General features: G+C 34.0%; 1 protein-coding gene across 8 annotated transcripts in view; it reads right to left on the reverse strand.

Moving 5' to 3' along the window:
- LOC146538526 (uncharacterized) overlaps positions 1-23,678 on the reverse strand; it is a 37,790-nt gene extending 14,112 nt beyond the window's left edge. For 3 of the 8 annotated variants that reach the window (XM_085186232.1, XM_085186231.1, XM_085186235.1), the window contains exons 1-26: positions 23,277-23,677; positions 21,566-21,697; positions 20,874-21,009; positions 20,246-20,325; positions 19,473-19,574; positions 19,001-19,077; positions 18,633-18,712; positions 18,135-18,279; positions 17,558-17,694; positions 16,734-16,856; positions 16,182-16,296; positions 15,305-15,371; positions 14,867-15,038; positions 14,026-14,110; positions 13,233-13,299; positions 11,980-12,044; positions 11,296-11,390; positions 10,615-10,867; positions 9,719-9,839; positions 8,539-8,664; positions 7,641-7,735; positions 4,474-7,298; positions 3,718-3,797; positions 2,127-2,219; positions 1,504-1,563; positions 537-677 (exon numbers count right to left, since the gene is read on the reverse strand). In XM_085186232.1, the coding sequence (XP_085042358.1) occupies positions 537-677; positions 1,504-1,563; positions 2,127-2,219; positions 3,718-3,797; positions 4,474-7,298; positions 7,641-7,735; positions 8,539-8,664; positions 9,719-9,839; positions 10,615-10,867; positions 11,296-11,390; positions 11,980-12,044; positions 13,233-13,299; positions 14,026-14,110; positions 14,867-15,038; positions 15,305-15,371; positions 16,182-16,296; positions 16,734-16,856; positions 17,558-17,694; positions 18,135-18,279; positions 18,633-18,712; positions 19,001-19,077; positions 19,473-19,574; positions 20,246-20,325; positions 20,874-21,009; positions 21,566-21,697; positions 23,277-23,549 (5,745 nt within the window). In that variant the 5' untranslated portion in view covers positions 23,550-23,677. Of the gene's footprint in view, positions 1-536; positions 678-1,503; positions 1,564-2,126; positions 2,220-3,717; positions 3,798-4,473; positions 7,299-7,640; positions 7,736-8,538; positions 8,665-9,718; positions 9,840-10,614; positions 10,868-11,295; positions 11,391-11,979; positions 12,045-13,232; positions 13,300-14,025; positions 14,111-14,866; positions 15,039-15,304; positions 15,372-16,181; positions 16,297-16,733; positions 16,857-17,557; positions 17,695-18,134; positions 18,280-18,632; positions 18,713-19,000; positions 19,078-19,472; positions 19,575-20,245; positions 20,326-20,873; positions 21,010-21,565; positions 21,698-23,276 lie in introns of all 8 variants that reach the window. The other 5 variants (XM_085186238.1, XM_085186237.1, XR_014878037.1 and 2 more) reach the window with 4 other exon arrangements.
- Between the last annotated feature and the right edge of the window lie 913 nt (positions 23,679-24,591).

The raw sequence follows: 24,591 nt of genomic DNA on the forward strand, positions 1-24,591 counted from the left end.
AAGAAATTTTTATGAGTAAAAATAAAGTTGTAAGTATTTATATGACAGTTATTTAAATAAGAAAAAGGTTTATTTTATAAAAATATGGTCAAATTTATGGTATATTATACGAAATAAACCGATTTTGTTTCCATTAATATATTTTTCTTATGACTTCACACTATCAGGCACAGCAGGGTAAATAAAGAAGGTATCAAGACGCTCCGTTCCCCACGCGCCATTTTATTTTCAAAACTTTCGCGTGTCGAGTGAGGGAACTCAACGCCGCGCTTTTTCTACCAGAGATTGATGATTTTTTCCCCTTTTTTTTTAAGTTTCTTTTTGTTTGATATTCTAATAGTAAAAAATAAATTAAAATGTATCAAGATTAGAACCTGCACATCTTGAAATCATAATTAGAGTACATATATTTCCCCAAAAACATATTTTTAACTTTTTATATACATAAAACAACAACAACAAACAGCAATAAAAAATTACATATGTGAAGGCAAAGTAAATTTGGTCTCAAGGCACTCCGTTCTCTTTCTACGTACCTTAGGCGCTATTTCCGGTTTCTCGGAAACAACCATTTTGGCCATTTTGTCCGCTAGTTGTTTCTGTTGTAACTCCATCGCTTGTTTCTTTTGTTGCGCTTGTGTTGTTAGATTTGGTGGCGGAAGGGTTTTGGGTAAAGCCTGGATAGACAGACAGTCAGACAAAACAGATTTTAGATTTAAGATCATTTAGATGTTTATTATATCCGTACCAGATGCGAATTCGTTGATAAGTCGATTATGTTTGTACCCTTAATATGAAAATTATTTAAAAATCAAACTTGGGTTTGTTCATGTAAAATCGATCTACCTTCTTGCATACAAGTTGACTTATCAACGAATTCGCATCTGGTACGGATATATAGATTGACAATCAGTAATTTCTTTTATAATAAAACTAAAATTTAGAATTTTATGTATAATTTCAATTAATTAAATAATATTTCAGTCTACAACTAAATTGCCTGACGACTAAGGCCCATATATTTATGATTTAGATATCAACATCGATATCAGAGTTGAGAGCCATTTATAATTACGGGCCTTCACTATCAATATCATATCGAGGCCGTCGTGGCGCAGCGGCACAAGGGTGTGATTGTAACGCGGTTGTGGGTTCCATTTCTTCGGTCTGATGTCGAGGCAAAGCGCGACGTTGAGTTCTGCTACTCAACACGCAATGCCTCCAGATTTCAGCAGAAAGTGGGGAATGGAGTGTCTTAACACTAGGTTCCCTCTGCCTACCTTGTTGTGTGCAGGATACAGCGTGAAGCTGATTTGATTTTACTATCAATATTGTAGTCTAACATTACACGTTTTATTTTTTTTATAACATACACAAACAAAAGCTATTAAAACAATAAAATACTTTTTTCTATTTGTAAGAGGGTGGATAAACCTTAAAAGATATGCATAGAAACAGACAAACATACTAATAAGAAAATTTATCTTTTTTGTATATTATTACCGGCGGCACTGGAGTCACTGGTAGTGGCGGAGACCTTTCCACTGGCGACTCAGATTCACCCTTAAACAAAGGAAACATATAATTTATAATAAAAAATACTTTACTTGTGTTATACAGTATTAATCTATATTTTTTAACACGCTGTTTCCCGCGAATCACACAATTTTTTGCGTGTTAAATGAAACTTCTTACCAGAAAGACAAAAAGGAGACAATTCATACCCTCGTGTGGGTATAAAGCAATGGGAATAGTAACTTATCAAACAGGGAGAAAATATATATATATATTTAATTAAATATTATACTACAAACACTTCGAGTATATTGTGGTAGTAACATATATTTCTTTTTCTTTTGCTATCTTGGCCAAATAATAAAAAATATAATGAAGAAAGAAACATCACAATAACATAAGTAAAAAGTTGATAAACACTAAAAATACGATTTCACATTCATAATTATAATATGTTTTATCCACGCTATACATTACCGCAGGATTATATATTTTTTACCGGGATTATTTTTAAGCCAATCCCTTTATCTTACCTCTCTCCATGCCATAAACAAGAACACATTTTTTTAAAAATGAAACGTCAACGATTATATCAAATCATATATACTTACATTGTTTTTGCATTTTTGTTTCTTATTCAATTTCGATCTTAAACGTTCGCGGGCCTCGTTAAAATTCCTAGGTACGGGTGTGGTCAATGGCGGCTGAAAAAAAATGTGAAAAAAATAAAAAAAAATCGCCATGTATGATGGTTGTACCTTCAATTGTTATTAAATGATAAACACTTTTTAACATAAAAAGAACAAAAATAAATTTAATGAAATCATATATTTCTTTTTCGAATACACATTTTTTTGTAATAAAAAAATAATAAAAGTAATAAACAAAAAAGTTTATGAAGTAATTCCAATGAGTAAGTGGTTTGATAAAATGTCAGTCAAGTCAAAAGTTTATTGATGACAAAAGCTTACTGGTGGACAATGAGTAAAACATCAACTTTTTATGTAAGAGAGACAAAAATTACTTATTTAAACAATATAAACTATATGGCATGGAGAGGGATAATTTACCATTCGTTAAGATATTTAACCTTTATTTGCATTCTTATTTTATTCAAAATAATAAAAAATACACACTACTACGTTAATAATAATAATAAATATACTTTATTGCACCTTAATAAAAATGAAATAATGTAAAATCTTAAAAAATAATAAAAAAGTACAATAAGGCGGCCTTAACGCTAAAAGATATCACTTCCAGGCCACCTTTGGGTGTTGGAGTTTGTATAAAGGTGGGTGGTGCACTAAAAATAATATTTACATAATTATATAATACTAAATGTATATTAAGTACATAAAATACAAATGAATACTTATATAATTATTAAAATACATACCTAAATAATACATACACACATACATACGTACTTACATACATATACCATACATATACATACATATGAACACAAAATATAAAAACACAATTAAAAAATAAAAAAGTAAATAAATAAATGAACCAATTTAGTAATGTTATATACTTAAATAGTGATTTTTTTAGCTTTTTTTTAAAATATATAAACTTTTGGCACGTCTGATATCTACAGGTAACGAATTCCATAGACGGGCGGCTTTAAAGGAAAAAGAATTAGAGAAAAAGGAAGAAGAGTGTAGAGGAATTTCTAGCAATAGATTATTGTCGGAACATAGGGAAACTAAGTTGTGAAGAAACATGAATTGTTTCTTCAAGTAAGGAGGAGCGGAAGGATTGAACAGCACAGAATAGAGAAGATGAAGTATGTGAGTATTCCTGCGAAGGCGGATAGGGAGCCACTTAAGCTTATTTCGAAATTCGGAAATGTGATCATATTTACGCACACGAAATATGAAGCTAATGCCATTTTGAAGCCGCTCAACTTTATTTAATTGCTCCTGATGTCGAGATAACATACATGCGCATAATCAACAATGACAAAAGCGTGCGACTTATTGTTGGTTCTATTTTTACTAAAGAAAATTAAATATATTCATTTTCTTTCCCCTGGTTACGAGGCAAAGCGTGGCATTGAGTTTCGCCACTCAACACGCAATGCCTCTAGAATTCAGTGGAAAGTGGGGAACGGAGGTGTGCTAATGGGCAAGTCGTGTCTTAACATTAGGTTCCTACTATGTACAGTGTGAGCCTAAAAATAAATAAACTTACAGCATGTCCAAACACAGTACAATAACAGCAATTACACGGCTGATCCGCGCCATCGCCCGCGCAACCCGCCCCATGACCCACTGAAAACAAACAAAAATATAATTAAAATAATATGTATCTAAAATTAATATTATAAAGCTGCAGCTTTATTTAATTGACGGCGCTTAACTCAGGAAATGAAGCCAATTGAAGAATTATTTTTATAATCGAAATTACTACTGTGATCTGCGGTCAGAGTTATGTCTGTTCTCTTCTTCTCATCTTCTTCTGTAACAGGCAAAATGACGTGTTGAGTTCTGCGATTCAACATGCAATGCCTCCAGTGGTGGGAACGATAGTGTCTTCATGGGAATTGAGTTTCTTAACACTAGGATCCCAGGTTCCCTCTCTACCCTGCTATGTGCGGGATAAAGCGTACAGCCAAGAAAATCGTGTAAATATATACTAATAATTGTTAACAATATCAAGCACCAGTGGAAAATTGCAGTTTAACATTTCAATTCTTTACAACAAGTTTGTCTACCACGATCATATCCACACACCAGAAAAGGAAAATGAAAATTGATTAATTAAATGTTTGAACCCACACACAACGCAATGAATACAATTTAAGGAAATTCTAAATGAGAATTCAATCCAAAACATCTGAGAACATAATAAAATCACCCTATAAAAGGATTAGTATAAGAATAAAATAATCTACAAAATTATTACTATATGCCATTTTGAAAACAACAATAACAGAAAAACACTAACCTTTACAAACATGCTGCTGGTGACTAACATTTTCACATTTCTGCTTACTCTGCTTAACACTTGGTGCTATCTTCTTAACCTCCTTCTCCTTCTTTACATCTTCTTTCCTATCTTCTGTCACGTCCACATTACAACTGTCACATATACAGTCGTTTGTAAACATACAATTAGTTTTGGGCGTGTCACAAACGTCACTTTCCGATTTAGTCTGTCCATTCCTTGTCATATTTCTGAAGGCAACTGCGTTTAATGTTTGCTTCGCGTTTCTTAGCGCCTGTGCTGAATATTTAGCTAATAATTCAGGATTTTGAGACCCTATTACGGATAACGGTGATTTGTTATCAGTTTGATCTTCTAACTCTTCCGATTTGAGTTTAAGAGTTTCTTCTATATCTTCATCAAGTAGTTTAGCGTCTATGCTCGAACATATTGATATAACGTGTTTCTTGTAAGTCTCGGGGACTGGTAGGCCTTGTGTTATATAGGATTTTATGGTGTAAAAGCTATCGAGGAGCGATTTTTCACCTTTAGATGTTAATATTGCTTCACATTTAGCTAATAGAGCATCATTTTTAGCCTTTTTATCTTCTTTTTCCGGTTCTGATTCAATTTCTCTCTTAATAGCTTTCATGTCTGGTATTTTCTTAACAGCTTTAACGTTTGCTTTGCCTATAATTTTGCTTAGACCTTTGCCAGCTACTATCTCAGCTTCACTCGCACTTTGAGTTTGAACTGCTTTAGTTTGAGGCGCGAGGTTATTAAGAGCGTCTCTTACTGTATCTTCCAATAATTCCAATCGATGTAAAAGTATCAACCATTCGTCACATGTTAAACCAGATTTGGGTAAAGTCTGCATATATTGTCTATTCATTTCTTTGATTTTAGCCATAAAGTATTCCCTCTTCCGATCGTTGGAAAGACTAGAAAAATCTGGTGCATTATCAATTTTCCTAACTTCTAAACCAGTCAATTCTTGTATGGCGTTAATCGCCGATTCGGGATCTTGTAATATCCAACTAACTAGCTGTGGTGATTCAGCACAGCGTTTAGTTACGTCGATGTATCGGAATTTGAACACTTTAGCCCCTTTCTTGGTCCTATCCGGCATTGCAGGTAATTTCATTATGAACATATCTAACGCATTTTCGGGATATACTCCTAACGCCATTGTAATTTGTTTAAATGTATCTCTATCAACTTCGTAATCTTCCTCGCGTTTAGTCAACTCATCTATCTTTTCTAATATTTTATCAGTTTCCGAGTTATTTTGTGATAAATATTGTATGTGTGCATAGAATTTTTCTAGCGTAGCTTCAATTTCACATTCTAAAATATCTATAGGTATACTTTTTAATTTAGCTGCCACGTTATGTTTCCATGAGTTACATCTTGTTTTCACAAGTTCTCTCAACTCATCCATACTTAAAGTATCTTTGACAGATTTCTCGAAAAGTTTTGCCTTCGAATGCATTTCGGAATTCCAACTAGTACGCTGTAAGTAAAAAAGCTCATTGACCTCCTCCAAAAATTTACTCAACTCGGGACTTTTATTCTGTTTTAGATATTCAAACACTTTATTTATGACCACTTGGGCCGAAGACGTAAATAGAAAATCTTTAAATTCCGTTTTATTTTTACTTTTCATTATATTCTGCATTTCTTTTTCGTCTTTGAGCAATTCCGATAAATCTTTTCCTTCGAATTCGAATACTGTACTATCTTCATTACTTCTTGTTCGTCGCGTTATTTTTCTTTTGGCTGTATGTTTTGTGACCTTTATGTTATCTCGCTTAGATAGATTTAATTCTCTAATCTGTTTTAAAGTCTCTTGAGTCAATTGAGCTTCGTTATTTACATCTGGCAAACTATTCATAATGGACGCGTATTCCGGAAACAACTCGAAACTGGCATTCGCAAATTCAGATAACTTGGAAGCAACTTCCGGCATATTGGCTAACGTTTGAGGCATATTTTCTACTAATTCAGTTAATTTAGTAATAGCTACATTCATATCTAGAGGATCATCAGCGACCATGTTTTCAAGAAAATCAGCTGAATTCTTATCTAATGACATCATAACTTCAACTATTTGCTCTAAAGAAGGCGGTTCTTCGACATCCGGCTTGTCGTCTTTGCCATAGGAATTGATCATATCTTGACATTCCTCCATTGCTTTCTTAATTTTAAGACCAAACGTTATATATCTGTATACATCTGTATCTTTATCTTCGGCTTCAGTTTTTTCTTCTTTCGGACCTCTAGCATTTAGAGGCACGTTTAAATCCGTTATTTGCGATTGAAAATCTATACTTTTATCCTCTTTATTAAAAATTTTATTGACAGCTATAATTCTTTGTGACTTTTGCGTAAAAGCGGGCGGTTCGGACGTCGTTGGCGACATTTCTTGCAACGGCGGACTAACAGATTCCGGATATTTGACATCCATTTCTCCATTATCCGGACTGCTTAGCGCGAACGTTGCAAATTTGGCTAAACATTCGTTCATCTCTTTGCACAAATCTCCTGATTCAATTTCACCTACTATAGTCTCCGCATCGCTTATATTATCTTTCTCTAATGAAAATGCTTCAGGAGGGTCCACTTCTGTTTTAACGTTGGGTTCATCGATTTCTTTGTACGGGGACTTTATGGCTTTACTTTTGAGCATTTGCAGTATTTTGTGGGGTTTGCTGATAGATTGGGGTAGTTGGGGGGCTTTGAGCTTTCTTTTTGGAGCGGATGAGATTTTAATATTTTTTGGGCTTAGCGTTCGTCTTTTGCGTTTCGGTAGATCTTCTACTAGAGTCACGTTGCTGTCTGGTAAACTGAAAAAAAAAACGATTTTTCTTAATTTTATATCTATTTTACATTGTGAAAGAGGATAAAAAGAAAAGATGTAATGTCACTACGCTCTTAACTTTCCGCCTACTTCAAGGCATTGAATAAATAATAAAATATAATACCAAAAACTTATTTCATTAATTATAGCAAAAATACTTAATTTTTTAATCAGCAATTGAATATATTTCGTGGATAAAAATTTACCGAATCACTGGAATCGTTTCTAAGTAAGTTACGGTACCTTTATTTACCACCTCCAATCACTCACAATATCTTTTCACTAATGCCTAATTCCCAAAAACCCACCATAACTTCAGAATACCAACCTCTCCCTTTCATGCCGTAACTGATCTTCCAACCACATTCTTAAACGATGGTAGTACAACTGCTGGTCTCTCATATGCATTACTTTACGTCGTACCTGTAAATCAAATAGGCATTGGGTGTTGAACTCAAATCTGGACGGTTTTATTATAAAAGGCTTTAATGTCTTAATCGTACAATATGAATGAGAAAAAATACTAAATTTGTTTTCAAAACACTTAAATTATAATACAATTAAAATTAGATTGTAATTTGATTCTTTATATTATATATATTTATGTTTTTTTTTAATTTAAAATAAAAAGAAGCAACAATTTAGAAGCAATATTTGAATTCGTATCTCTTGGATAAAATGACGCCTTGCTGTCAGGGTGAAATTTCTTAACCAATAAGGGCATTTAAATTATGTTACTTTGTAATTTTTTTAGTAAATTAACTACAAGAATGATTGTCTGAAATCACAAATTTAATTCTTATTAAGATGATTGTTTTAATTTTTTTATAAAATTATTTCGGACAGTAGACATGACATGAGTAGAAATGACTTCTGCAACACTTCTGAACTGATTTAAGAAACCAATAAAAAGCAACTAGTCAAACATACATAGATAAATACAAAAATAAATTTAAAAAATATAATTTTGTGAATAAAAAACATCTCCTTAACCCTCTCCAAATAATCATTCAGCACATAGAACATAGAACGATGTGCGGTAAACCAATACATGTATAAATCCATTTATAAAAATAACACACATTATTAATAAGAATTGGAAAATTATTAAGTTACCATAATCACATAAAAACACTTTTAAAAAAAGTCACCTAAACTCTGAACCGATTCCAACAAAAACAAAAAACAACAAAAACAAACAAGCATAAAATAATAAATCAACTTACCTCCTTGAACCTCTGCAGGTGGTACTCGGGGCACAGCGGGCGGCAGGGTGGCGGCGCGGACGACGGCGCGGGTGAGGCGGGCGGCGGGGGCGCGGGCGCGGCGCCGCCCACCATGCGCGTGCATGCCTGGGCGGTTGTTATGTTAGTGTACCCCAGAGTAAGGGAGATTCCACTCATTTAAAATTGGATAAACCAGACCGTTGAAATGTCTATATTTCTTTTATATAACTTTAATTTAAATATAAATGTTCATCAATACCGTGTTACTCCACCGAAACTTAATTTCTTTTATTTTATTTATATCTTCACGCATCTCCTACTTATAAATAATTCCTCTTCCTATTTATATATAATTCCCCCAGTGGGGATCGAACCCACGATCATCGTGTAGTCACTTTCCAACTGCACCTCGATGCTCTTAATCTAATTCAGTTCACAATTAAACCTAAAATACAAATATCACAAAATTTTATCATAAATGATGTATCTACAAAACTACTTTAACTATTATAAAATCTAAGAAGCAAAGTATAAACTAAAATACTTAAAAAAAATCTCAAACAATAGCATCTATATTAAAAAAAAACTAATAAACATTTAATCGGTTCAGAATACTACATGCGACTATTACTTTTTTATATTTAGTGACTTAGTGACTAGTTATATATATAAGTCGAATATAAGATATTACTCTTTTATATATTACTTATACTTATATATCTATATTTCAAACCTATCTATATATGTACATAACAACTATATTCAATTTAAATTCAAAATATGTATTATTAAAATAGACTTTCTATGACTGTAAACGTGTGACAGTTGTGGGTTCAATTATTATTATGCCTCATTATCTTATTACAGTACGGTCGATGAATTGTGGCCATTCTGAATTTAGCTGTGGATGGTTTTGTAGTTTTTATTATAGAATTTTTCATACTTTTTATTAATTTCATTACGAGTAAACAAAACGTTCAGATAACCTACCTTTAGGGCTGTCACGACTCGTCGGCCGTACTGTAATAGGCTATCGAATAATGAGGTCGTTGTGGCGCAGTGGTACAGTGTGACTGTAAACGCGACGATGAAAATAATACATTCCCCCTAATGTAAATTGAGCCTACAATCGCTGCGTTTCACGTTCCCTATTTACTACCATTTCCCCCTATTTACTTACCGTGGACAGTTTCTTCTGTTTCCTGTACAATTGTAGCTGCCGCCTGTGCACCTCTGGCAGACGGCGGTACATGGCCATCAGCTTGCGGTCCACTTCTGTTAGGCCGAGGTGGACGCGTTTTCTGTATTTATATTAAATTTTTATTAGAAATGTCGTAGAAGTATTGATTTATTGCTAAGTTGATTACGGGTAAGATATTTTTTATATAAGTAATAATATTATATGTTATATCTGTGGCATTGATTGCAGAATTTCTATATAAAGGCAGACAAAGGGAACCTTCTGTTAAGACACTATTAACCCAAACACCGCCCAATTTTCAAAACATTTCATTTGGAGTGGCCAAATTCAACGCCGCGCTTTATCTCATTACCGGAGCGATGAACATAAATCATTGCCCCCAATGGGAATCGCACTCAAAACCTTAATGTTAAAAAGTTAGACGCTGTGTGCTGCTGCGCCACAATTTTTAAAATATTTATCTTTAATGTTTTTATAAATATACATACGTATATCAGTTGTCTATCAATCAAATAAACAAAGTCCATTGCTGTTATATGAAAGTAGAGTCTAGCAATACTTTTATAAATTTAAAACATCCACGCGTTTTCATAACTATCTTTGTCCAACTTAATTAATCTTCATCTGTTTAATTGTCCACGGACTTATTAAATAAGTTCCCTTATGACTCGACCTCGACTGACATATTATTCATTGTTGCCCCTTTACGCTATTGTCTCCACAGTCCACGTGCCTGATCTCCTATCAGTAACACGCGGTATATCAACCTTTCAATCGCCACTATCGAAATCACAGATTCACTCAACCATCCTCCACTGTCCCCGTCCCCATTGTCATCGTATCTATCTATACTATCGTCCCCACGGTGTACTTACCTGGCCTCCCTATCCGTCCACCGGTCGCAATGCCGCAGCACGCGGTCCATCAACCTCTCAATCGCCGCTATCGACCTCATCAGCTCCCTAACGGATTTACTGAGCCGTCCCCCATTGTCACCGTCACCGTCAGTGACTATGTCATCGTCCATATTGTCATCATTGTCATCGTCCCCGTCTACAGCTGCGGCTGCAGCTAGTAGCAGTTCTGACGCAGAGTCCAATGATGACGAATTGCCTTCTGATTCAGTTACTGTTTTTTTTTTTGAAAAAAGTGTATAGTTAGGTTGTGTTTTGTTTTTGGTATGGAGGTAGCGGATTCAATTTTTAAATATACACGCATTAGTTAGTGGTGTGTTAAATTTGTATAAAGAAAACATTTTTATTATAATACTTTTCCAACCATATTTGAGGTACAAGCTTTGATTTCAGGTCACAGCATAATACAGTAAAAAAATAGCTTAAACAAATAATCATCAAAAAATCCTTATAAACATTTTTCCATAGAACATTATATTCTATTCATTTTATTTCTAAAGTTTTTAGATATAAAATTTATTAATAATGAATCCATTTTAAGTAATGATAACAAATTCACTCCTCCTCATGGGAGTCGAACCCACAAAGTGGCGCACTGTAATTATGCATAATTATTACAAAACAATTATAAAATAAACTTACTATCATCAAAATCAGCACTAAAATTGGAGTCGCTCAGTTCCAAGGGTGATCCGGATTTAGTCAGAGACAGCATATCTTCCAGACAGTCGGGTGGTCTGTAAATAAACAAGTAATGGCTCCCTTGAAGTTGGTTTTCCTGAAGTTTTGCTCGCTTTTGTGTGCTCGCCGTGGAAAATAAGAAACTTATCTAACTTCACCCTGCTACAGTCTCTGTACTACTAAGTTTTCTATGCTACACATGTCTGGCTATAAACCCGACGGTTGTTGATTCGGTTTCCATTCGGGCGAATGAATTATTTTAATTTTCTTGCTCCTGTAACGAGACAAAGTGCGACGTTGATCTCCGCCACTCAACACGCATTGCCTCGAAAATTGAGCAGTGCGTGAAGAACGAAATGTCTAAGCACTGGTTATGATCTGTCTACGCTATATGCGGGATTAGGTCATCATGAAACTATTTTAGTTTTCATTTATTATATAGGATAGATACATGTCGATCCAAATCAATTCAGGACATATTAAAATATACACATAAATATTTGACGCCGTCGTCGACAAGAGTCTGATTATAAACGGCACGCGTTCTACCTACTCAACATATGAATTTAGGCGAAAAGTGGAAAACACTCCGTTTTCCACCTCCCACTAAAGAGGTAACTTTAAAAAAGCTATAGCTCCACTTACTTCGCTCCAGTGCCGTCACCTTGCTGTAACTCTCTACCACTATCAGATTTCATGTCTAGGGCAGGCTGAAAAAAATTTTAAACTGTAGTCATGTCATGTCTAAGTTTTAGACAGTCATGTCTAAGTCACAAGTCATGTCTAAGTTTTAGACAGAGTATTGGTTTAGTTTTAAATTAAAACTAATGACAATTGATACCAGTCGTGGCGCAGGGACACAAAGTGTGACTGTAAACGCGACTGGTCGTGGGTTCGATCCCCACTCGATGAAATGAAATATTTATTTAAATTTATATTTCCATTTCTTCGCTCTAGTCTCGAGGTAAAGCCAGGCGTTGAGTTTCGCCACTCAACACGGAATGCCTCTAGAATTCGGCGGAAAGTGGGGAACGAACGTAGTGTTTAGTGTTAAATGTCTTAACACTAAACACTAAGTTCCCTCTGCCTAATCGGGATACAGCGTGAAGCTGATTTGATTTAATTTAATTTACTAATGATAATTTCTTTGAGAGCACTTAGAAATAATTCTAGCAATATATTTTGAAACATAATAAAGACATATTTCGTAAATATAAGAAATAAAACCATTAAGATTTAAATGTTAATAAAAAATCAATATAATACATAGAACTCTTTCATTATTAAGTGACTAGCGGACGCGCGCAGCTTCACTTGCGTATTTAGGGGGTGAATTCTTATAACCCTTGAAACATGTATTCAATGAAATATTTTTAAGAGTCTAAATTTCAAATTTTATAAAAATCGGTGGTGATTTAAAGATTTTTCCATACAAACTTTCAACCCCTTATGGGGTACCCTTAGGGGGTGAATTCTAGAAAACCATGAAACACGTGTTCAATTAAATACTTTTAAAAATCTAAATTTCAAATTTTAATCGGTGCTGATTTAAATTTTTTTCCATACAAACTTTGAACCCCTATTTCACCCCTTTAGGGTTAAAATTTTTCAAAATCCCTTCTTAGTGGATGTCCAGATTACGAAAATAAACATCTGTCCAAATTTGACGTTTCTACGCACAGTGGTTACGGCTGTGCGTGCGTCTTACCTCAGTCAGTGAGGACAAGTCCTTTTATATATATAGATTAATAGACAACTGCACAGCCTAACTAACAGCACAGCAAACCACGCGGCGTAGGACACTGAAACTTGGCAAGTAAGTTCCTTGTAGAGTGTAGATAAAAAAAAGAGGAAAGAGGATCTCTCAAAACCATGAACTACTATATATTAATTAATACCTTTTCTGAAGCATCTTTGCTACCATTGAACTCATTGACTGCTTGCATCATGCCGAAGAATGAAATCCTGAAAAAAAATGTATGAATCATATATATTGAATCTTTTTTTTAATATACAAAAAATATCCATATAGTGAATTCTAATTTTTATTTATTGTTCAAACTCGACGGCTATTTTTTTTAGAATATATGTGTAGTGTATGTATATATGCATAGAATGTAATGTAATGTTTATGTAGTTTAAATTAAATTAATATGTATAATTGTATATATGTATGTATCTATATTTGTCAATATCATGTTTCATCTGTTAGTATGTTTTGTTTATTATTTTCTTTTACTGTTAATTGCATTGTACTCTACCCGCTGTTTTAATGGATATCCACTTCCACTGTAATAAGTCCACCCTTGTCAACTAACTCTTCATTTTATATTACCGTATGTTTTGTTTTATGCAATAAAGATTATATATATTATTGGAAATTCTTTTTTCATAATTGACAAATTCTGATGGGAATATGGAGCAAATTTTCTGTTAGGCAGAAAAAACAATATTTTATAGGTAAAAGTGATTAAGAATTTAAGTTAATTGAAATTTTTGTTTTCATTGATGGTTGCTAATTCAAATCATAATAAAACCCATGCCTAGTCAAGTAATAAGTTTTCTCGTGAATCAAAAGCTCAAAATTTCTGTAAAAAGCAAATCTTATAATTAGCTCACTTTCAAACATAAATACGACACTTAGACCACCAAATTAAACTAAATTGAACCCACTATCACTGTAATACAGACCTGAGCAACTGTTTCCTCTGTTGAGCGCACAGCGTCCTAGGTGTCAGACAGTCGCAGCGATGCTTGTACCCCGACCACGCGGTTACTGCGAAATAAAAAACAACTCTTACTTAACTCCTATTATGTTTTTTTATTATATTCTTTTCAAATCAAATAAATCAAATCAGCTGCACGCTGTATCCCCGTTCGGTTCCCCACTTTCTGCCGAATTCTGGAGGCATTGCATGTTGAGTGGCAGAATTGAATGCCGCGCTTAGCCTCGACACCAGAGCGAAGAAATGATCGAACCCATAAAACTTTGCATTATAGTCACACCCTTGTGACGTTGCACCACGACGGCCTCATATATTCTTTTGGACCAAAGAAAGAAATAAAGCCTAAAAGTTTTTTTCAGCTTCACGCTGTATCCTGCACACGCATAGTAGGCAGCAGGAACCTAGTGTTAAAAGTGTGTTCCCCATGTACTGCTTAGTTTTTGATACATTAGGTGTTAGGACATTGATGGAAGGTCATGAATTTGATTTCCACTCAAATGTACAAATTATATTTAATTTTTAAAATACTTATATTTTCCTAGAGTTATAAGATAGAGCAGCATATTAGGTTCAGCTATCCAATATATAGTTTCTCCTTCTCTTTCTCCTCACCCTCTCCCACTCTTGGTCCTTGCTCGCTGGTTGATATCTACTGATATGGCGTCTCTTGGCTAGGAAGACTTTTACCGCTTCACTTCATGATCCAGTGTCACTCCCTTTCTCATATTCTCTTTATATTACCACTCTATCTCTCTCCCTCTTCCACTCTATCTCTTTCTCTCTCTCTTATAAAAAACTCTACTTACAATCAGGCGGTGCGGTCTTCTTAGCCATGTGCGCTAATCGTTCACTGGTGGACCTCTTCTGATGCGGCGCCAGTCTCTTAGCTAGGAAGGCTTTAGCCGCCTCACTCCATATACCGCTATCTTGTGTTGGATCTTGTGCTGTGCTGGGTGTAGAACCTGGTACTACCTCCACCTGTGTGGAGAATGGTATAATAATTTTGAAAAAAGTCTGATTTCAGTCACTGACTAATAAAAATCTGTATTTTTAATGTCAAAATTTAAAAGTTGTAAGTAATTAATAAATGAAACATTTTTTTTATACTTTGCTAAAGACAATTAAAATAATTAAACAAACAAATTCAAAACCTCAAAATATGAGATTAAACAGACAAAAGTGAATGAGATATTAAACACATGACTGATCACTATATATTATGATATAAATAAAAAAACACCAACCTTAAAAGTAATAGAAGAAGCAGTCTTGAAATTTTCTAGAAGCTTACAAAGTCTCTCCATTGCATATCTAAAAAAAATAAAGAACAAAAAATATTATAAAATCTTAAAAATTTTATCTTACTTAAATAATTAAAAATATTTCGTAATACATAACTATTTAATACATAAAAAACAGATTCTTGAACTAATTACATAAATATTCGACACCAAGGTCGTAGTGGACGGTTGCGGGTTCGATTACCATTCGGCGATTGATTCGAGGGATGATGTTCCCGCTAAAGTAGACAAAGCACGGCGTTGAGTTATGCCACTCAACACGCAGTGTATCAAAAAATGTGCTGTGCGTAGGGAACGGAGTCTTATGACTCAAATATCCTCTTCCTACCATGCTATATGAAGAATACAGTGTAAAGATTGATATATATCTTATTATTTAATGTCATAAGTGAAACAAGCATGTATTGATATAATGGTTAAGAATTGAACCCAATTCCTTTAGTTAAACAGTCACTTGATAATTTAATAAAACACTTGTAGGTACATATGGAACATGTTTACTTTAAAAATAAATCTTATTAAATATATTTTCAGAGATGCAAATTCAAATCCTTTAACAATATTTTGTTAGTGTAGTAAGCACTAACATTGGGAATATTGCGCAATAATATCAAAATTCTATTATGTTGAAAAGTAACTGTTGTATGTGGGTAGTCTTAATTATAAGAATAATAAAATGAGTTGTGTCGCTGACCTTGGTTGTTACTCCCTTATATATGGAACTATAATTATAATAATATCTAACTGTAACATAAAATTATACATATTGTACAATAAACTCGCCCCACCCACCAATAGTAAAAAAATAAATAAAACTCACTGTTTCTCAAAAGGCCTCTCGTACACTCTACACAAACAAATAGAATTAACTATGTGTTCGGATATTTCGTTTTGTTGTGCTAAATTATTTAGATGTTCGTGGATGATGGCAGCACCTGAAACAATAAAAAGAAAAAATAATATTAATAATTTAGTCATTTAATGATTGTGGGTAGAATCTAATAAAAAATAGGCGACTTTATTTATCTTTATTCTCTATATATACATTACTTATCAATATTATGTATAATAAAAAGTATAAGAATTTAATTTTGTTTTCATAGACCTATGATCCGGGATGTACCAATCGAGAATATTAATTATATATTATATATATTTAATAACAAATAAAATATAATGATTTCTACACTTAACTAGTAACAATCCGTCCGTCAAACAAGTCCGTAATAAGTTCGATTCCCATCTACTCACTCAACACACCAAATACCACTTAACGAAATCTGAGCTAAGTAATAGTATAAAACCTAACTTGAGCGCGGCCACGGCTCGCCGACCGTACTGTAGTAAAATTTATTAGTTCATATAAACATACCATCCTCCCCAACTTTCAACCGTTGCAATCTATTTATGTCCCAGTCGGTGGGTGTCAGTTCGACTCCCGGCGTCAGGTGTAGAGCACGCACCATGTTGGCGCCGAGCGATGTTGTGTTGCCATCTGCGAAAATAACTCAAAATTTAAAATCTTGTAATATAGAAAATTACTAAGGTTTGAATTCAGCAAAAGCAGACTTTTTTTCTTCTTTATAGAAAATGAATTATGTTCTTTTTGCAAATACAATTTCCGTTTCATAGTACTAAATAAATCTCAATTCAATACGTGATTTTAACTAATTTGAGATCTGTTTTAACAAAGTTACAAAAAGGATGTAAATACCCATTTCTAAAATAATGATTTAAAGAACATCAAAAACCTGTTACTACTATTAAATAATTAATTTAAATCTCCCTATGGGGAAGTGGGGAACAGAAATGCCTTAATGAGAACAGAGTATCTTAACACTAAGCTCCCAATTTTTCTCTGCCTAGCCTGCTATGCTACATGGATACACTGAGTAGAAAAAAATCTGAATGATTAGCATTAACAAACGCATCTTAATGATTAGCATTAACAAACTAATATAATCTTAATATTTTTTCTTCTTTTTTTGCATTTTACTCATTTGGAGGGTTGCTCGAAGAAACCAAATGTGTCGACTGGCGGTACTGAACACCGCGCTTTGCCTTACCAAAACTACTGAAGAAATTAAATATAATATTCCTCTTAGTGGGGAATCGGACCCACAGCCGTCACATTTACAATTGAACGCGTACTACAACGGCTTCTTAAAAATAAAAAATAACTCAAAACTAACTAACCCTGAGCCAAACTAGCCAAGAGTCGTTTCAAAAACAGTTTCAAAGGCCCCGCGCTGTCCGCCAAAGAGAGGCACAGACGACAATGGCAACCGAAACGGGCTCGATACGACCATTCAGATTTTACCATTTCGTAGCTCCTGTGAAGAAAAATAGAGTTAAAGCTTAACTAAACATTATAAAAGAATGACACCAAATCTGTTTATAATTCTAAGGTCCATATTTATAAATCCATCTCAAGTGGAGATCGTTCTTGATATGTCGTTGTCATTCTAAATATAAATGTGATGAGGGCGGTTATAAATACGGGCTTATAACTAATTGCAACACATATATCAGCCAGAAAAAATAAAAAAAATGTTATAAACAAATCAAAAATAGAAGTTTTGTACAAAAATTTACACATAAAACCAATTGCAACCAAATTGAGCAAGCACTTTAAAATTTGCGCATTGGTCACTCTCACTTGAGATTAAAAAATCTTTAAAATCAAATCTGCGCAACCATACCAACCATCTACAGTTAACTTCAGGGCGAGCACGACTTGTCGAGCGCACTATTAAAAATATAATTTCCTTACATATTAGCCCCAATCAGCGTGTACATAAGCGCACTGATCTCGCACCACGAATGGTAGACACCGAGCAACCACTCCGCCACGGGTTTGAACCCGTTATCCGACGACGACGCCCCGTGACCTACTTGAAGCTCTGAGGGATCAGTGTCTGTAGGAAAAAGAATATTATTTTATTAAATGACGAGGTAATATTATGAAATTTAGTTAGTATTGGGTAACACAATGGTTGTTGGTTTCGAAGTAATATGGCTCAGTTGAGAATGTGATTATGGATTACAAATCAAACTCAAGAGAATATTTAAAAAAAAAAAACAGCCACATAAACGTATAGCAGTTTTCTTGCATATTAGTGTAGGCATAGGAAAATCCACAACCGTATAACAATAGCATAATATAGTCATTTCTTTTTATTGTGACACATATAACACAGGGTATCATATACAATTATCATATACTCTTAGTTATCTAAGAGAAAACAACCCGGAGAAATCTGTCACTTACCGCAAACGTAGTGTAGTAGCGCGGCTTCGTCCTCCGGCGTCACTACTGGCTCTTCAAATTCAAATATGTCGTTACTTAATCTGAAAAAAAAATAAAAATATGTATTTTAGCTTAACGCTATATCCCGCACATGGCAGAGTATGCAGAGCCACACGCTTGTGCCGCTTCTCCACCATCTTTAAAGTTTAGAGTATATCTATATATTAATAATGTACTTTAAATCAATAAATAAAACATTACAGTCACTACCTCTGCTCTAAAACACAATAATAACGATATGGAAAAAGGTAGGGACGAAATGTCAATCACATCCTAATATTTCAATATTTAAACACCTGTATATAATAATTTCCAATACAAATACTTACACATCAGGAGCAGAATCTAAAGTTGCATCGTCTATGGGCATTTCATCTCTCACACTGTCCTCCGCTGAGGCTAGCAACTATGAGGAGAAATATTTAATTATAAGTAGAATATAAATAAAAAATAATTTGTATGAAGCGGAAATCAAACCTACACTTATTGGATATCAATCAATAAATCAAAAACATTTTGTTGCAAAAAAATCATAATATAAAGTAGGTATAACACATTTTATAAAGTTAACCGTTCTTTTGCAGTAAATGCGACAGATTGTAGATTCGATTCCCAATCGAGGAAATGAAATATATTTAATTTTCATTTCCTCGCTCTGATGACAAGGCAAAGAGCGGCGTTGAGTTCCACCAACAACTCAACACGTAATACCTTCAGGGTTTCCACTAAGTATGATCTATTTTTAATAACATTTGACAAAGTAGTGACTCAAAATCAAAAAACAAGGTAGTGACAAATCACCTGCAATATGTCCTCGTGGCGTATCAGAAAGTGTTCAGAGTCGGTGGCCGGAGTACTGAGCAGGGGCAGCAGATACTGTCCCATGGCCGGCGGCTCCACTTGCTATGAAAAAGAGAAAAATTCGAGCTTCACGCTGTATCCCACAAATAGATAAAATCTAGTGTTAAGGTTTGACGTGACTGTGTGTTTATACAGATACATGTCCGTGTCAACATAGCTAAAAAACAGATGTGTTTTAAATTCGTTTTTTTTTTGGTCACTTAACAGCAGCAGCTAACAGCAGCTTAACAGTTCTTAGCCATGCTTCAAATATACAAAGCCGTTTGAAGATTATCACCTCTTTTTTAGTTCTTTTTTTATTTTTCAAAGGTTTTTATGTTGGAGGTTTTTAATTAACAATTATTTTTTCCTAACGTCTGTCCGCGGCTCCGATTGCGTTGAAATTAATAATTTTAGCGAAAACTACCATGCGTCCAGAATTAGAATCAAAGTGGTGAGACATCGATAAAAGTGAAAAATGACTTTTTTTAATTTATTCGCACTTTAAATATTTTCAAAGAAAAAAAAAGGTAAATTCTCCACGCAACATATATTTTACAGCACAACTGTGCGACGCCTAGTTTTCATACAAAAGCTAAAAAACTACTGAACGGTTTCAGATGAAATTTAACAATAATATAGATTCTACAATTTATGTGCACATTTTTTATAATCTGACTATAATATAACAATAAGTTTAAGTGGTAAATATGTAAACCTTGTCTTATACTTACCGAGCCCTTATGATGATAGGTGGGACACTCCATGTTCAAACCACTGACATCTTTGCTTGATGAACTGTCAGTACTGCCAGCTGGATAAAAAAAATATTATAGAAAAAAATATTTATTTAAATTTGCTAGTGGTCATAATATGGCTTTTTTAGTTTCACACTGTATCTTACATATAGTAGGATAGAAAGGGGAAACTGAGTTTTAAGACACACCAATTCTCTTATACTGGTGCAAATGAAAATATAAACTTATATAAATATTTAATTTCTTCGAGTGGGGATCGAACCTACAACCAATCGCGTTTACAGTCACGCCTTGTGCCTCTGCGCTACGACTGGCATCTTGGTTTTCATTAATATTGGTGCATCGTTCAGTGCAGCGAGTGCATTTGTATTAAGTGCCCGTGCACTAGTAGTGGTGCGTTATTAAGTACGCGCACATTAGAACTGGTGCCTTATTAAGTACGTGTACACTAGTCCTGATGCGTTAAGCACGCGTGCACAAGTCCTGGAGCATCAATAAGTGCACCGAGTGCACGTGTACTAGTACTAGTGCGTTATTAAGAACGCGTGTACTAGTATTGGTGCATTATTAAATGCATCAAAAAATAAAGTTTCAAACAACTTACAATGATCATCCAACTCTGTCCATTGGTCGTCCGAATCCGAATCAGCACCCACATCGGACGCATCCGATAACACTTCGCAGGTGCGACCGCGCAAAGTGGCTGCGCGACGTGCGACGGCGCTGCGACGACGCGAGACCTGTGAGTAGGAAAAAAAAGGTAAAAATAATATTAAAATGCAGCGATAAATATGGGCAAAGGAACTAGGTGGACGGGGGAACTGGGTGAACCGTGCTCAGCCCCGCATAAGATAGCCTGAAAAAAATAGAAAAGACATTTACACAAATAGATCAGTTCAAAGTTGAAGTCAAGGAAGTGGGGGGGCCCACATGGAAAATATACATACTTACGCCCATCGTGATAAATACCAAAAAAAAATAGGTTAATATAACATTAAAATAAGTGAATAACAAGCACATTTTGAAAGAAAATCCTCAAATGTATTTCATTTCCTCGAGTGGCAATCGAACCTACAACCTGTCGAGCGTACAGTCGAACGCTTGTACCCCTTCACCACGACTGGCCCCAATAACAATATAAATGTATAAGATATAAGACTCACGTCACCCCACTCCAATAAGACGGGTTAAGTTCCGCTATCCAATACACAATTTCTCCAAAATTCACACAAAAATGTAAAAAGGACTTAAATACTATTTTCAGTAGTGTCTTTGGAGTGAGTGGTCACTACTAACCTCTTTTCCCTTAGCTATAGGTCGTTTCCGCTGAGCTCGCGGCGGACGAGGGGGTGGCTTAGACCGTCCCCCTCTTCCGCCAGACCAGGATGATGATGATGATCCACTGGCTGAACCACGGTGGCCTGATATCTGATGAATAAACAAAGAAAGGATTATTAATATACTACCATGGTACTTGAAGCTGACATGATGCAGTGGCACAGTGAATGACTGTAAATGTGACGGTTGTGAATTTGTTTCCTACTTGGGGAGTGAATATTATTCTTTTCCTCTGGTAAAAAAACATAGCTTTTTAAACTTGCCTGGTAAACTGTGAAAGTAAAACAAAATACTATATTAAACCCTTCCGTAACTGAGTGACTGACATACAAACTATTCAACATTATTTTTTTAACTTATCTCAGTAACTTTTTATCACATAAAAAAATTACTTACTGTAAAAGTGCTTCCAAAACCTCACGAAATTAACACCCTCAAGGAAAAAATATGATTACAAAATTGTTTACCTTCTATTCCTAACAAAGCAGTTAAAAATCTTAACAAAAAAGTATGAAATAAAAAAATAATTATAAAAAACATAAAATATGTCTACATAAAACTAAAAAGAAAAAATACAAGCCCAAAATTTTTTTAGAATTAACAGTTAGGACCCATTTAAATTTTACATAGCTCAAAGAATTATCCCTCCTGCTAATACTAATGAACTATTGTTTATTGCTTGGCTTGCTTGTTTTTTATAATTATTCTTTTATTATATATTATATAAAAAAGTGGCATAACCTAAAAAGGCTCTATTTCCCTAATTCAAACAAAATAAATACTGATTGGAAAACAAACCCAAAACCATCAAATATGAATACAACATATAAATCACTATATCAAGATTCTATTTAAATATATGAAATTATTCATAGTTTAACTTTTGAAAGTTGTTTAACATTTAATTATAGAGTGTAAATATTTAAGTAGTTGTCATGGATTTATGCCCACAATCATCTTTTTTTGTTGTTTGGCAGAAAGAATTGATATGTTTAAAATACCTGTAATAATAGTATTAGTTATTTTGTTCATGTGGACTTTAAAATGTAAGATCTTGTTTTTTCCCATTCCTTTAGGAATTTCAGATACCTTACTTTAAATAATTTATTTACATAATAATACTATATTTACTTATTTAAAAAATATATAGTAAATCTTGGTTATAGATTACTTTTTACATAGAAATAGTTCAAATTGTCAATTATTTCGTTGAATTTTAAAGAAATTAGATACTTATAAATATTCTCAAATAGAAATAATTATCAGAATCTTCAATAAATTGTATTAAATGGGACTTGTAACTAAAATACTAAATATAAGTATATATAGTGCAATAAAAAATATGATGAAATTTCTGTTAGTTATGTTTATCTTTTAATCATTTATTTTAAATGTACTTAGTAATTTAAGCTAATATAAGTGAATCTAACATAAGTGTTAAACTTTCACAAATAACTGCTAGTGTTATATTAGGCTGTCATTAAATTATAACACAATTAGAATATAGATATGCATAGATTTATAATATAAATAAATATATATTATATAAATATATAATATATTGTAAATAAAAAAATCACTTTGATGCTCTGTCATACTTCATTTCTGAGTATGTCAAAACAGCAGAGGTCAACGACACTGGGCCTAATAGCTTCTAATGATAACTTACAGCGATTTCGAAGAGTGATGGAAAATCTTGTTGCCGTTCATCTGCCAGCCCGGCGAGAAGCCCTAGCTCTGCGCTAAGGTCCGCCAGCTCAGCCCCTATACGGTCCGCTCGATCTGCGTCACCCAATTCGTCTTTTAGGATGTCTCCTATCTCATCAGACACAGCAGCTACGGCAGAAGCCAGTTCATCCGAAGATAGAGATCCCTTAACCAAACCGGCCTCAGTCTCCGCACCAGATCTACTCCGATCCGAGCATTTCCCCATCGAGAACATTATACAAACACCGTTCTGTACACCAAATGTTTTAATCGAAACATCTAAAGTCACAGCTATCAATTAGAATGTACAAACGGTTCTAATATGCTTTGTGTTAAAAAGAAAAAACATTTTTTCCTTCGCACCGATAGATTTGGTACTTTTTGACAATACCAATATGGCGACGGTATTTTTAGATATTTGTGACCAGTCGCGGTGAGTTATATTGTATTATTTGTTACGGCAACATTTTTTAAATGTTGTATATTTTTAGAATGTTGGAAAATCAGACGAATAAACTAAAATTACAACAAATTAATTATACTTATTATATTTTTTTTAACTTTTTAACGCTCATATTGATATAATTTACAGCTTCACGCTGTATCCCGCACTGTAGACAGAGGAAACCTAGTGTTAAGACACTCGGTTCCCCATTATTAAAATATTAGGCACATTATTACTTACTGCACTTAACTTAAATAAGTTTATGAACTCATTTTTTGTTTTATTTGGATCAATCAAAAAAAGAATGAGATTATGAGTAACTTATTTATCCACTTCAAAATAAATTTATACCTATAGAGGAGAGAGATTTTACTATAGAATAAAAGAAATAAATAGGTCTAAAATGTACGGTACCTACCAATTTCTTATAAATTAATTATTTGATTCGATATAAAACGTTTATTTGATTTTCTTTCAGTATATTTGATACTGAGTTTCGAAGGTCAACCGAGGCCTTTCCCTACCTCTCTTACCACTCAGTTTTCCATCATAACTATTTTTTTTTGCCATTCTTACATCACTCATTCGTTCGACGTGCCCAAACCAGCTGAGCACGTTCTTCTTCATTCTCACCGTGATATACTCGCCAGTATCTGCTATTCTGACTAAGCATATCCTCCGAAGAGATCCCATCTCCATAGCATTCATCTTTCTTTCATTCTTCTTCTGTAATACTCACATTTCGCTGCTGTATAACAAAGTTGGTACCAGCACTGCATTGTTTACGGCCAAACGCGCAGTTGTGCTGACGTTTCGCCGTTCATTAATATAG

Source organism: Heliconius melpomene, chromosome 6 (genome assembly GCF_056956725.1).
Source record: "Heliconius melpomene rosina isolate 202511_hmr_F chromosome 6, ASM5695672v1, whole genome shotgun sequence".
Taxonomy (NCBI): Eukaryota; Metazoa; Arthropoda; class Insecta; order Lepidoptera; family Nymphalidae; genus Heliconius; species Heliconius melpomene.